General features: G+C 54.7%; 1 protein-coding gene across 1 annotated transcript in view; it reads right to left on the reverse strand.

Annotated features, from left to right (window-relative positions):
- Nucleotides 1–4,405: 4,405 nt before the first annotated feature.
- The window catches only part of LOC141978753 (uncharacterized), a gene marked incomplete at its 5' end in the record, with an annotated part of 32,716 nt that continues 22,435 nt past the window's right edge, over nt 4,406–14,686 (reverse strand). The window contains 11 exons of the mRNA XM_074941071.1: nt 4,406–4,447; nt 4,731–4,789; nt 5,172–5,278; nt 5,903–6,064; nt 8,149–8,311; nt 8,422–8,490; nt 9,206–9,351; nt 10,754–10,812; nt 11,224–11,339; nt 12,426–12,532; nt 14,030–14,103. Of these exons, the coding sequence (XP_074797172.1) occupies nt 4,406–4,447; nt 4,731–4,789; nt 5,172–5,278; nt 5,903–6,064; nt 8,149–8,311; nt 8,422–8,490; nt 9,206–9,351; nt 10,754–10,812; nt 11,224–11,339; nt 12,426–12,532; nt 14,030–14,103 (1,104 nt within the window). The remainder of the gene's footprint in view (nt 4,448–4,730; nt 4,790–5,171; nt 5,279–5,902; nt 6,065–8,148; nt 8,312–8,421; nt 8,491–9,205; nt 9,352–10,753; nt 10,813–11,223; nt 11,340–12,425; nt 12,533–14,029; nt 14,104–14,686) is intronic.

Here is a 14,686-nt window from a genome sequence, read left to right on the forward strand (position 1 = left end):
CTTATGGTTAGCCAGTGGGGTAAAACCAAAGTCCTCTCTGTCTGGCTGTAATAATAAAGGACACCCAGCTCCGGGCTGTAACTGCCCTGCTCTAAGCAATTTGTCCTGAATTGATACTCTCAGTTGTGTCCTAGCAAAGGCAGCATCGTTACAGGGGCATAGTCGGCAGGATCCACAGAACCAGGTCAATTAAGCTTTGGGTCAGAGTCCCACGCTGTCCAAATTTGAATTTTGGTTTTGAGAGTTTGGTTGGTTAAAGAGCAGTTGCAATGGGAGGGCAAAGAGCAAATGAGGGCCTTGGCAAAAAAAAAAAGCCCTGGAAGATTTGTGATCAGAAAAGGGGATAAGCTTTAGGAAGAAAGCTACAAAGGAAGAACTGAGAGATCTGTTAGTGGCCAGTGATCAGGAGGCAGGAGCACAGCCCTCACCTGGTACTACGGAAGCTGCAGAAACAATTAGAATGCAAAAGGCAGCAAGTAAACTGCAACTTGAGCATGAACGGAAACTAGCAGACCTTCGAGTGCTGGAAAAGCAAAAGAATGGCTGAGTTAGAAAGAGAAGCTGCTGAAAGAAAGAAGGAAGCTGAGGAAGGGGCTCCTAAAAGGCGCATGGAGAGGGCTCACCAACTTCAGCTCAAGGTATTGGAAGAGCAGAGAAAGTCATCACCACCTGGTGCTCCGCTTTCCTGCCATAACAAAAGAAATTGGGAAAGGATCTGTCCCCTTTACAAAGATACTGAAGACCTAGAGGAGTTTTTGTCTACCTTCGAACATCTATGCACTCTGCATGGGATCCCCGATGGTTAGCAAATGCCTGTCCTACTGACCAGATTGACGGGGAAAGCCAGGGAGGTATTTAATGAATTAAGGGAACAAGAAGCCTTGGATTATGAGCGGTTTAAGGATTCTGTGTTGAGGCGGTTCAGGGTTACTCCTGAGACTTACAGCATTAAGTGTAGAAAGTTTAAGATGTCCAATGATGGTACTTTTGTAGAATGTGCTCATAAGCTGGTGGGTTTTGTTAAAAAGTGGATTATGGGAGCAAAGGCGCATGGGAGTTTTGAAAAACTGCTGGAGTTAATAACTTTGGAACAGTTCTTAGACCTTGTGCCTGACCGTGTGAGAGCCGCTGTGTGTGATAGGGACCCTGAGTCAGTCCTATGGGCTGCGGAGATTGCGGATGCCCATACCCAAAACAGGGCTCGGGAAGGGTATAAACCCCAGGGGAAAATTAATCACCGTTCTCCCCAGTTTAAGAGGCGAGAAGGCAGACACACACAACCTGCAGCAAAGCAGGCGTTCATGCAGTGAGCCATGCTCGGGGGAAAGGGGGGAGCATTTTGCACCAGAGCCGGGTGGACCACAGGCAGGTGGGAGGACGAAGTGGCAGTGGGTGTGAGCCGCTAACCCATCACCCTGGTCTCGGGGCTCCGCTGGTCAGGGTGATACTTCTCTGGGGTGTCCCGTCACAGGAGGAGCGGGAACGCCCCTGATGTCCCCCAGTAACGTGGAAGCCAGCATCCCCTTGCTGCCCCACTGACTTCCCCAGGGGATTTGGGCTCCCAGCTTACCTGGGCATGTTGGAAAATCCCAGCCCAGCTCCTGGAGCCATGAGAAAGACCATGGGATCCCCTGTCTGCTGCTCCCCCCAGCCAGATTCTCACCACCCCTCCCCCAACACCCACTCCATTCCCAGCTGGGCTTGATAATGGTGCAGGGCTGGCTGGCCTCCAGGAAGGGGCAGAGACCACATCAGACCCTCCTTAAAACTCTCCCATGCCCTGGTGCCCACCTAGACTCGCCAGCAAGGAGGCCGCTGGTGTGCGGAAACCCCTGCTCCATATCGGCCCCTCATGTCCTCAGGCGCTGGTCTGGCCGGCTCCCTCAGGGGCTGCTTGGCTAAGACTGAGCTCGCCAGCTCTGTGGGGCGGACAGCAGCTCTTTGTTCTGTGTCTGTGAAGCTCCTAGCACCACGGGGGCCGCAGCCAAGACGGGGGTGTCGAAGCGCTACTGTAATACACCTCATAAATAACATACAGCACCTAGCACAGCAAGGCCCTAGGCCATGACGGGGCAGGTGTACCGAGCTACCATAATACATATAATAAATAACATACAGTGCCTAGTGCAGCGGGGCCCTGGGACTTCTACCCCCTTCAGAGCTCTATGCCTGCTCCTCTCTGGTTCAGTGCAGCTTCACGCACCTACCCCAGAGCCCCAGCCCCTCCATACCTTGGTCCCGCTGTGCATGGCGGGGGTCCTGTCTTCCTAAGCCACCCCCCCAGCCTGCTGCAGGCTTGCTGAGATCATCCGCAGGGTCCCTGCTCCTTGAAATCCCTCTGAGAGACTTGTCTCTGCCATGTGGCTTGCAGGGTTTTCTTGTTTGAGGATTCCCCTTTCTTATGCCCCTGCCCGCCAGCCTCTGGCTGCTTGCCTGTCCTTCTGGTGGTGGGGGGGAAGGGCGGTGTCCTATGGGCAGGGGCTGCCTGGGCAGTAGCTACCCCACCATGGATGGGGAGTTCGCTGAAATAAAACAACACGAATGCATCATCAATCATCATCATTTTATTGCAGAATCAAGTCTTCTCATTTAGACAGAGTGCAAGAGCAGGACAAGGGACATGCCCTGCCCCCCACCCCAGACCCGTCCCCATGGGCTGCTGACGGGACTCGCCAGCCTTAACCGGGCCGGGGCAGGTGCCAGACGTGGGCTAAAGTGCATGTGCTGGGCAGGGCCGGCCTTAGGGCTGGGTGACGTGGGCGATGGCCCATGGTGCTTTGGTCAGGGGAGGGCACCGCAGTGTTTAATTTGTAATGAAAGCGTTGCTAAGGGATTAGCCCCAGCACAAATTAAGCACCCGCTGGGCGGCTGGAGAGCTGCGGCTGCCGGTTGGGTGCCCAGCAGGGAAGGCAGCACTGCTGCCAGCAGCAGCTCACAAGGACGGGTGGCATGGCACGGTATTGTCTCCTTTCCTTCTGTGCTGCTGTGGGCGGTGGTGGTGCCTTCAGAGCGGGGTGGCTGGAGAGCGGCAGCTGCTGGCCAGGAGCCCAGAGGTGCCACAGCTTCACAAATTAAGCACTGGGGTGCCATGGTCAAGAGGCAAGGAGTGGGGCAAGCTTGGGATGTGAGGCCATGGAAGGCAGCTTGGGCAATGGTAGGAGGATCTCAAGGAGGCAGCAGGGGCCAGGTGGGATGGGTGGAGAGCCCGGGGAAGCAGCAGGGGCCAGGGAGATAGGTGGGGAGCCAGGGGAGACAGCGGGGGCCAGGGGGGATGGGTGGGGAGCCCAGGGAAGCAGCGGGGGCCAGGGGAGATATGTGGAGAGCCTGGGGAAGCAGTAGGGGCCAGGGGAGTTGTTTGGGGAGCCCGGGGAGGCAGTAGGAGCCAGGGGGAATGGGTGGGGAGCCTGTGGAAGCAGCGGGGGTCAGGGGGGATGGGTGGGGAGCCCAGGGAAGCGGTGGGGAGCCCAGGGAAGCAGTGGGGGCCAGGGAAGATGGGTGGGGAGCCCAGGGAAGCAGCGGGGGCCAGGGGAGATGGGTGGGGAGCCCAGGGAGGCAGTAGGAGCAGGGAGAATGGGTGGGGAGCCTGTGGAAGCAGTAGGGGTCAGGGGGGAGCCCAGGGAAGCACCGGGGGCCTGCGACACCAAAATACACTTTCACCCAGGGCATCATTTTCCGTAAGGCCGGCCCTTGTGCTGGGGTCAGCAGGGCGAGGGTGGAGGCGGACAGGAAAATCTGCATCGTGCCTGTGGAGATTGGCTCTGGAGCCTCTAAAGCTCACATCCCACCAGGGGCAGGCGGCTGGGCAGGGCGAACGCCCCCCTCGAGGGGCCTGATGCTGAGCTCACGTTCCCTGTGCTGCACCAGGGCAAGCGCATGGGGAACCAGCCTGATAAACCCCAGCAGAGTTACTCCTGATTTACAATGGGGGAAGCAAGAGGGGAATTAGTCCCAGTGGAGTTACTCGTGATTTACACCGGGGGAGAGAGAGGGGAATTTGCCCCAGCAGAGTTACTCCTGATTTACACAAAGGCGAGGGGAGAATCGGCTCCTCCAGGACCCCATCTCAGTAGTCGTTCCAGGGGGCTGCATGGGCCATTAGGCAGCGCCACCGACGCCCCAGCAGCAGGGCCCTCGTGTCCCAGACAGGGGAGCTGGGATTGGGGACCGGAAGGATGTGGAGGGTGGTTGCTGAGGGAGGAGGATGTTTGAGGGGAGGAGGCTCCCTGAAGATGATACCAAGAGCCAGGGCCCCACAGCCGTCTGGCCCCTGCGCTGCCTGGCCTCCCCTCTTGGCCCTCCTCCAGCCTCCCTGAGCTGCGGTGTGGAAACATTTATGCTCTTCTCCGGGGGTCCATGATGCCTCAGGCCGCATCCCCTGCTCCTCCCCAGGGGGCCTGGCCCCAGCTCACAGCTGGGTCACAACAATCTCCGGCCTCTGGATGTGCACCTGGGAGGGTGAGAAGTGGGGGGACCATGAGCAGAGCCCTCTTTACGCATCCCAGGATCGCATCGGCCCTTTTGGCCACAGCATTGCACCGGGAGCTCACATTAGGCTGATTATCCAGCCCCCCCCCAAATCTTCTGCAGAGTCCTGGCTTCCCAGGAGAGAGGTCTCCATCTGGAAAGGGATGCATCTCTCTCTGGGCTGCCCGAGCAGGTTAGTTGTGCACCGGAGCAGAGTGTGCTCCCCGTGGGCAGCTGCAGGAGGGGACCGATATGGCCAAACCTACCGGGAGAGAGCTGTCGATGGATTCCATGTTAACCTTGAAGGAGTTGGTGCTGTCTGAACCTGGCGAGAGAGAAGGGTTAGGAAGGTGGAGGATTCGGCTGGTGGATGCGTGGCCAGGACCCCCACCCCCTCGAAGGAGTCCCTCAGAGCCACCCTCCCCCACTGATGGCACTGACCCGGTCTCCGTGGATGGCTGTCATAGAAACACAGACTATCAGGGTTGAAAGGGACCTCAGGATGTCATCTAGTCCAACCCCCTGCTCAAAGCAGGACCAATCCCCAATTTTTGCCCCAGATCCCTCAATGGCCCCCTCAAGGAATGAGCTCACCGCCCTGGGTTTAGCAGGCCAATGCTCAAACCACTGAGCTATCCCCCCACCCTCCTTGGCCCAGGGGTTCTCACCAGCCCATCTCGCCCAGCCCGGGATGGGTCCAGCGTTACCTTTGTCGAAGTTGGCTCCTTCATTCCTGATGCAGAAGCTCCCAGCAGTGTTCCATTCAGTGTAGTCGTTCTCGTACCATTTCTCGGTGTCATCATCCAAGTGCAGGCTGCAGGGGGAGCAGCGACAGCCATGCCCATCAGTGTCGGGCCGCTCGGTGCCCAGGGTCCCGCGGGCAGGTCGCTGAAGCTTCCACCACTGCGCTGGGCCTCCAAGGGCATCTGACTCGGCCTCCCCCTGCCCCATGGCTGTGGGGCAGCCCCTCTGATCCCACCTTTTGGACCTGCCCCTCAACTCAAAGGGGTGAGGGTCCGACTCTTACCAGACCCAACCCCCACTGCGGATGCTGGGACCCCTCAGAGCTCACAGCAAACCTTCCTCGGCAGAGCCTCATGACCCACCTCTGCCCCGGGAAAGAACATTATCCCCGCTTGGGATGGGGGAAAACTGAGGTACAGACGTGGTGGGCAGAGCTGGGGAGAGAATCCAGGCGTCCGGGCTCCCATCCCCCCCTGCTCTAACCCACCAGACCCTGGTCCCCTCCCAGAGCTGGGGAGAGAACCCAGGAGTCCTGGCTCCCAGCCCCCCCTGCTCTAACCCACCAGCCCCCACTCCCCTCCCAGAGCCAGGGAGGGAACCCAGGAGTCCTGGCACCGAGCCCCCCGCTCTAACCGCAGGCTTACACCATCTCAGTTGAAGGCTGGGCCCACCCATGTGTTCCTGGCGCAGTTACCTGAGCTGGGTTTTCATCCTCTTGGCTCTGAACAGAAAGACACCAAGGATGGCGCTCACGATCACCAGCACTGCGACGGCCATGCCCAGACCAACGGCCAATTTGCTGATGCGGGTGGCGCAGCGCTCTGTGGGGTACCAGTACAAGCCCGTCTCAGAGCAGCTGTGGGGGAGATGCAGGGGGTGAGATCAGCCCCAACCCAGCCCCTTTCCTGTCCTGCCCCATCCTGTCTCCCGAGCCACTTCCCCGGGATCCCCCATCCAGTCAGGACTCTCTGTTTCCAGTGAGCTGTCCCTCCTGTGCCCGGGTCCTTCTCCATGGATCCGAGTCATAAGAATGGCCAACCTGGGTCAGACCAGCAGTCCATCTAGCCCAGTGTCCTGTCTTCCAACAGTGGCCAATGCCAGGTGCCCCAGAGGGAATGAACAGAACAGGTAATCATCAAGTGATCCATCCCCTGTCGCTCATTCCCAGCTTCTGGCAAACAGAGGCTAGGGACACCATCCCTGCCCATCCTGGCTCATAGCCATTCATGGACCTGTCCTCCAGGAACTTATCTAGTTCTTTTTTGAACCGTGTTATGGTCTTGGCCTTCACCACATCCTCTGGCAAGGAGTTCCACAGGTTGACTGTGCTTGGTGTGAAGAAATACTTCCTTTCGTTTGTTTTAAACCTGCTGCCTATTCATTTCATTGGGTGGCCCCTAGTTCGTGTGTTACAAGAAGGAGTAAACAACACTTCCTTATTCACTTTCTCCACACCCGTCATGATTTTATAGACCTCTCTCATATCCCCCCTTAGCCGTCTCTTTTCCAAGCTGAAAAGTCCCCATCTTATTAATCTCTCCTCATACGGCAGCCGTTCCATACCCCTAATTGTTTTGGTTGCCCTTTTCAGAACCTTTTCCAATTCCAATATGTCTTTTTGGAGATGGGGGCCACCAGATCTGCACGCAGTATTCAAGATGGATTTATATAGAGGCAATATGATATTTTCTGTCTTATTATCTATCCCTTTCTTAATGATTCCCAGCATTCTGTTCAGTTTTTTGACGGCCGTTGCACATTGAGTGGAAGTTTTCAGAGAACTATCCACAATGACGCCGAGATCTCTCTCTTGAGTGGTAACAGCTAATTTAGACCCCATCATTGTATATGTACAGTTGGGATTATGCTTTCCAATGTGCATCACTTTGCATTTATCAACATTGAATTTCATCTGTCATTTGGTTGCCCAGTCGCCCAGTTTTGAGAGATTCTTTTGTAGCTCTTCGGTCTGCCTGGGACTTAACTATCCCAAGTCTTAGCTATCCCATGCAGGCTAAGCTGGAGCCACGCACAGAGGCCACAACTGTGCCAATCATGGGTTTTCCCATTCAACGGCCACTCGAGCAAACACAAAACAGAGAAATAATTGTTTCACGTCGAGCCAAAGCTGAGCTGGTGCGAAAATTGCGGGGGTCAAATGGAAAAGTAGGAAAAACTTTCAAGTCACATGGAAACAAAACCTCTTTGACCTGACCCGACATTTTTTGTTTCTCAGTCAGGTGTTCGTAACAAAAGCAACAGAGGACGAGCATCACAGGACAGCTGGAGGAGGAGGAGAGGGTGCTGGGGCCATCATTCATAACGACAGTGAAAGCGAGCAAGAATGAATCTACAGCCTGGTGCTTGGGGCCCCTCGGTCGGCTGTGGAAGGCTCAAGTTCAAATCCCTCCTCCAATGGCTAGTTAATTATTTATACAACGTGGAACAGCTACACCAGGAGAGCCTGAGAAAGCCCCACGTGGGAATAGCCCATCACCTCTCCCCTGCAGTGCTACAGACCCAAATTCAGATCTCTCCTCCCCAGACAAACCCCTGTCAGGGATGGAGATAATGCTTAGTCCTGGCATGAGTGCAGGGGACTGGAGTACACGCTCTCCTGAGGTCCCTTCCAGTCCTACAAGTCTATATCTAGCAGAGGGGAGAATTGACCTGCCAGATCCCAGGGCGTTTCTCCCTCACCCTTGGGCTAAAGGGTTACCAGGAGGGCCCCTCCTCCGGCTACTTTGCAAGTCCAGTCCTCCTTCGCTTCTGGTAAAGTGCCCGGAACAGAACCCAAAACAGCTTGGGGTCAGGTCGAAACGAAACGGCTCGTCCTGATATTTCCGAAGCAGTTGGGGTTTCTCGGGGGTTGGTCAAAGCGATTCTGCGAGCACAGCAGGCAGGCGCGTGTGTGCACGGGCGTGTACACGCACAACTCACATGCACTGGGGGCCGGCTCGCGTCAGCTGGCACTGCCCGTAGTTGCACTTAATGAAGCCAGGCGTGCTCTTGGTGCAGTTGGAGATGCAGGAGAGGCCAGACTTGGTGAGGTTAGGGAAGTAGAACTGCCCGTAGCCTTCGGGGACTGCTTTCTGGCAGTACTCTGCAGAGGAGAGAGAAGGGTCATGGGTTGCTGGCTGCAAAGGAAGCACTGACACCCCCTCTGTCCCGCCCCAGCACCGCTCCCCCGCTGGGCGGCCATGGGTCACTCACCGGTGCCGTTGAACTTTGGCATTGTCCCGTTTGAGACATCAGCGGAGGAGGCGTTGAAACACATCATGGCTGGAAGATACGGGACGGGCAGTTCTTAGTGAGCTGACCCAGGGTTGGTCAGGAGCGGGAGTGAGAGACGGGGACGGTCGCCCCTCAGCTGCACACCCCCCCTTGTGGACCCCGAAGCTCCCCACGCTGCACGGGCCTTGCCACTGACTTGGGGGTTGGAAAAGGCTTGGCTGATGAGCTGACCCATCTGGGCCTGTGAAAGGACCGCCCGTGGGGCTTGAGGTGTGGGGGGAAAGGAAGAAAGCTGTTCTCTGTGAACTCGGGCCAGCCACTGAAATCACAGAGGTCAATGCTTTTCTCTCCATCCATCCCGACAAACACCCCTCCACCCATCCCTCCACCCGCATCCATCCCCACAAACACCCCTCCATCCATCCCTCCCTTCCCCACACACCGTCCATCCCTCCATCCATCCCCACAAACACCCCTCCACCCACCCTTCCATTCTCCATCCATCACCACAAACACTCTTCCATCCATTCCTCACTTTCTCCATCCCCCGTCACACTTCCCATCCTCTCCATCCATCCCCATACACATTCCTATCTATCTATCTATCTATCTATCTATCTATCTATCTATCTATCTATCTATCTATCCTCCAGCCCCCCTGGCAGAGATTGGAGGTGAAGCGATGGAGAATCTTCCTCCCAGGACCATGGATCTGTCCCCTCTCTGCCCAGCCCTCATCCACCCTCACCGCACAGAGACTCACAGGAGCTGCCTTTGCAGTTCTGATTCTCAGCCGCCATCTCTATCTGTGTCTTCAGCTGCTCAGCCACATTCTCAACCTTCGTGTTGAGTTCCTCGGTGACGGGTAAAGCCAGGATGACAATGTGATCCACCACGACGCTGCCCTGCCTGAAGGAACAAACCCACCTCGGGTTGGCATGTCCCTCCTTCCTGGGGTGTTCGCTCAGATCCCCACTGCAGAGCATGTGTGCGGAGATTGTCACCCAGGCACAGAGGGGTGAGGCACCAATGCCCATGAATTCGATTAATATATTCATGGGGTTTACAGTCGGAAGGGAGCAGTGACTCATCTCATCCGACCTTCTGTGTAACCCAGGCTGGAGAAACGTACCGGCTCAATAACTTGTGGTTGGCTAAAGCACCTTCCAGAGAGGCATCCATCTGAAGACAGGAAGAGATGGAGAAGCCACCACTTCTCTTCGGTGTTTGTTAATCACCCTCACTTGGAAAACATTTTGCCTTATTTCTAAGTTGAATTTATCCAGCTTTAATGTGATTCTTGTGCTGTATCTACTCCCCGTGGAGGTACTTAGCCACCATAGGCATGCCTGGGTGTGGTGGGTAAGTACCTCTGGATCGTCCTACTGATAAACTAAACAGATAAATCTCCAAGTCCCTCACTGTCAGCCCTTAAAATCATTTTTGTGGCTCTTCGCTGCACCCTCTCCGATTTTTCGAAAATGTGGCTGCCAGAACTGGACCTAACGACACCCCCATCCCCAGAAGCGGGTGCCGATCAGCGTGAAAGTCAAAGGGACCCACCTTTCAACATCAACACTGTTAACTGTTTCTGGATCAGAAAGGAACAAGGATGGACAAATATTGTTCACGCTGAACATACTGAGCTGAAAGGTGCCACCATCTGTTGGGAGGGGGCTCTGAGCTTCAGTGACAATCACAGATCTCATGAAAGCCAACAGGCTGTTCCAACTACCCTCTTTCAGAGTCAGTGGAATGAGCAATTAAGCCCCATCATGCAGCTGAGAGAGCTACAAACAATGGAGGCTACTGCCCATGGCACACTGCCACTAAACCGTGTGGGCTGAACAGGGGGTTTCCCTGGTTGCAAAATCAGGAGCTAGGATATAGATTTGCAGGTGGTGGGTGCCAGGAGAAGCAGTCGTGAGTTGGCCCTGAGAAGACAGGGAGAGAGAGACGGCGCTCTCTGGGCACAGAGCCCGCAGGAGCTGTAGATGTGAGGATTTCTGAGCAAGGGACATGCTGCTGCGTTCAGGGAAGCTGGACTCTGTGGACATTTTTTTCCTTGGTAGATAAATAGGATTGCACCAAGAACAGACCTGACCCGTAGCACCGATGTCTCCTCCTAACAGATGCAGCCCAGAAAGGCTCTGAACACTGGTGAACCACTGATGCCAAAGAACCAACCATGTGTCAAAGACACACACACATGCCTACTGCAGGCAAAGTCTCCTTTAGGAGTCTCACAGGGAATGGGTGGTGGCTTGTGGGCGGAGCTCAGGTTGTGGGCAGAGCTTTGGGGGATACTCACGTCAGTTTCAGGATCACCACGTCTTTGTACCCTGCGATGTTGCTGTAAACCAACTTCATCTGGAAGGGAATAGGGTGCACGTCACTGGCAGGGGCTGCCCTGAACCTCCCCACCCCTTGAGATGGGGTCCCGGTGAGCCCAGGGGGCTGGCGATGTTCCCAGCCATGATACCTAAGCAGCGAACATACTCCCACCTGGACGCTCCCCAGGAAACCAGTGCTCAGCACTGGGAAAGACCCATTTAAGTCTATTCCCCTCTGGCGGGCTGGGATCATCCCATTCCCCAGCATTGTGCCCAGCCCTAGCTCCCAACGTCTCCAGCAATGGGCCTCCCAGCCCTTCCCCTGGGAGATGATCCCCTGATCTCATACCTCTCTTGGGAAGTTCCCCCATATCCTCCCGACCATCCACCCCATTGGGGGCCTCTCTATCACTAACGCCCCCTTCCCGGTCGCTCCTCCGGGTCCCACCTGTTGTTTGAAGTCCAAGGTAAACTTTTTGTATTCTTGAGTTGTGTTGTCCTTCAGCTTAGAGGTGAATATGTGGTTGGTGATCTGCAGCTTCACGTCCACTGTTACATTCACCTCTTCATCAGGGCAGGGGGGAGGGAGGAGAAAGAAACACGGTGAAAATCGGCAGAAACCATGGGAATGGCAGAGGGGAATTGCCCTCTCCCCCTGGGGGTCCTTGTTAGCTCTCCTGATGCGCACATCCCGGGACCCCCAGCATCCTTTAGAACCCATCACATCATTTGTTACCTAGTGTCACGGAGTGTGGGGGAGTCCGGAGCCTGCACCCCTCTTGCTGGGATTCACTGTGACTCTCAGCCAGCCAGTAAAACGGAAGGTTTATTGGACAATAGGAACACACTCTAAAACAGAGCTTGTGGGTACAACCAGGACCCCTCAGTCAAGTCCTTCTGGGGGAGCAGGAAGCTTAGACCCCAGCCCTGGGGTTCCCTGCGTTCCACCACTCAGCCCAAAACTAAAACCAACCCCCCCCCCCCCCAGCAAGCTCTCTCCTGCAGCCTTTGTCCAGTTTCCTGGGCAGAGGTGTTACCTCCCCCTCCCCCTCCTGGTCAGGTTACAGGCTCTCAGGTCTCCTATCCCCAGTGACAGGTTTCAGAGTAACAGCCGTGTTAGTCTGTATTCACAAAAAGAAAAGGAGTACTTGTGGCACCTTAGAGACTAACCAATTTATTTGAGCATGAGCTTTCGTGAGCTACAGCTCAACTCCCCTGCCACATTCCCAGGTCAACACTCCCCCCTCCCTGCTGTGTCACACCTAGCCAGAGGGGGCCAGCGAGGAGGGACACTTTTCATTTCACTACCTGCCATCCTGCTGCTGAACGTGTTTCCTCACCGCCCTCCCCCAGCCCAGGAACAGCCAGCTGTTGTCCCACCTGGTCAGGCCTGCTAGGTTAGGACTCCAGGATTAAAGACCCCACTTTGCCATGAGCCAGCCCTGCTGTCTTACTGGGTTCTGGCTCACAGCCCCACACGACCCCCTCGAATGCTAACAATGCTACTGCATGGGACCTGTCATCCTGGATCCTGGCTCATGGGCCAGATGGATGTCCCTGCTCGGGTTTCCAAGGGTCTCATGCATTGCAGCACCTTAAGGTATTGTCTGAACCCCAGACACAAGGATCGATTAAGTAAGGTTTTCATACCGGCTTCGACCTTGATGACTTCAGAAGCATATTCGCATGCAGGACCCTGAAAGCTGGACAGGCATAGGCATCCACCATTGATCCAAGTGCCCCCATTCTGGCATTTGCTCTTTTCACACTGGGAGCCATAGTAACCATCTTGGCAGATACATTTGATCCCATTATGAGTGCCCCCATTCTGGCAGGGTGCTGAAAGAAACAATCCGATGCCCTGCTTGTCAGCATGAGTCTGGACTGGCTTATATATGGGAGCTGTGTCTGTGATGTCTAAATTGCTCTTGGTTTACGCTGAAATGGAATTACACTGCTGGAGAGTCACTCAACATTTGCACCACTGTGGAGTTACTCTAAATTTAGACTGGGGTGAAGCTACTCCAGATTTACACTGGAGTGGAATTACACTAGGCCATCTTCACCGAAGCAACATCTGACATAAGCGAGAGGCGAGCCAGACAGGTTTACAATGGAGTGGAATTGCTCTGTATTTAGGCTGTTGTGGAGTCACTCTGGATTTACACCATTTATGACTGAGATCAGAATCTGACCCTGGGGAATTTATTTATTATTATTACTGTAGCACCCAAAGCCCCAGTCCTGGACCAGGCCCCTGTTGTGCTAGATGCTCCCCGCCCACCAGAGCTGGTGGTACTAGTATAAGACAAGAGACGGCAGATGGAGAAAGCCAGCCAGAGAGGAGGACACAAGGAAACAATGAGATAACACTGGGCACCGTGACAAGCAGTGGTCTCAACCCAGAAGCACTGAACAGTTCTCAAGGTTTTTGTCAGTGTCATGGAAAAAATTTAGGTGGAGGAGGATGGGGAGGCTTTGCGGACGTTTATGGGGAGCTCTGCCCCCAGGAGAGGCTGTAGGTGGCGGGGAGCACTAAGGGGTGATTGTGAAAATGTAACAAATAGGCGATGGAGGCTGGTGTCATGAGCTGCTCAGAGGCAGGTAGAGAGAGACCGTGACGGTCCCTGAAGGTGAAGGCAAGTAACTTATATTTAAACTCAGGGCAGATCAAATACTTTACATGATCTCCTGCAAGGTGTGTGAACTCCTTATGCTTAACAACCTTTTATTTAGCTGGGATACTCAGAGTCCCCTTCCCAGCCCCAAAGAGGGGCTGTGCAGCCCATAAGCTTCTCTATCTTCCCCCAGCAGAAGTTGGCCCAAGAAGAAAAGAGATCTTACCTCTCCCATCCTGGGCCCAACGCGGCTACAAGAACATTGCCAACTCCAGCATGAGCTGTCACTCACCTGGGGTCGTGGTGGGGGTGGTAGTGGGAATGGTGGTGGTGGTGGTCGTGCTGGTGCTGGTGGGGATGGTGTTGCTCTGCATGGTGTTGGTGGTTGTTGTGCCCCGGATAGTGGTGCTGATTGTAGTCATAGTGACAGGGGTTGCCGTGGTGGTTTTGTTAGAGGATTCACACCGGGTGCCGTAGTAATCGGGGAGACAGACACAATCTCTTCCGACGGGGGTGCCCCCATTCTGGCAGGCCATGGAGCTATTGTAGTACTGACAGCGGGGGCCGTAGAATCCAGGCAGGCAGATGCATTTGGCTCCGATGGCTGTGCTGCCGTTCTGGCAGTTGTCCTCAGGCGTTTTATTCTGGCAGTGCACACCAGTGTAGCCCGGTAGGCAGACACATTGGCTCAGGTTGGCAACTCCATTGTTCTTGCAGGGAACTGGAAGATGTTTTAGTGGGATTCAGGATGTGCTCTCAAAGCAGATCCAAAAGATCCTTTCCTAGAGCTGGGGAGAGAACCCAGGAGTCCTGGCTCTCACCCACCCCTGCTCTAACCCACTAGATCCTGCTACTCCAGTGAAATCAACAGGAGCTAATTCTTTCTTATACCTGCATAGTTTCTGTGACATGACATTTAAGCTCCTAATGTCTTTTTGTTTCAGTGAGAAAAAATGAAAACTTTCTGGTTCATTTCGTTTCAGGAGAATCAATTATTCACTTAACTCTAATAACTATTTCATTTTTTTAAAAACACCCACCTCTCATAACACTTGGTAACATTGAAACAAACATGCAAAATGGAGGCATATCCCCCCAATTTATTACATAATTTATAGACAGCCCATCAGCTCTTCAGAACCTCAGAAAATTTTGCTCCAGATTTCAAGTGGTTATCATATAGTTTCAGGCCGGAAATGCTGGGAACCGGGATGCAGGCAGTGTGTCTGAGAGGTCAAAGTGGGAGTTGAGTGGGCAGAACACGGGTCAGGCCCTGGGAAATGACACCAAAGG

Source organism: Natator depressus, chromosome 28 (genome assembly GCF_965152275.1).
Source record: "Natator depressus isolate rNatDep1 chromosome 28, rNatDep2.hap1, whole genome shotgun sequence".
Classification (NCBI taxonomy): Eukaryota; Metazoa; Chordata; order Testudines; family Cheloniidae; genus Natator; species Natator depressus.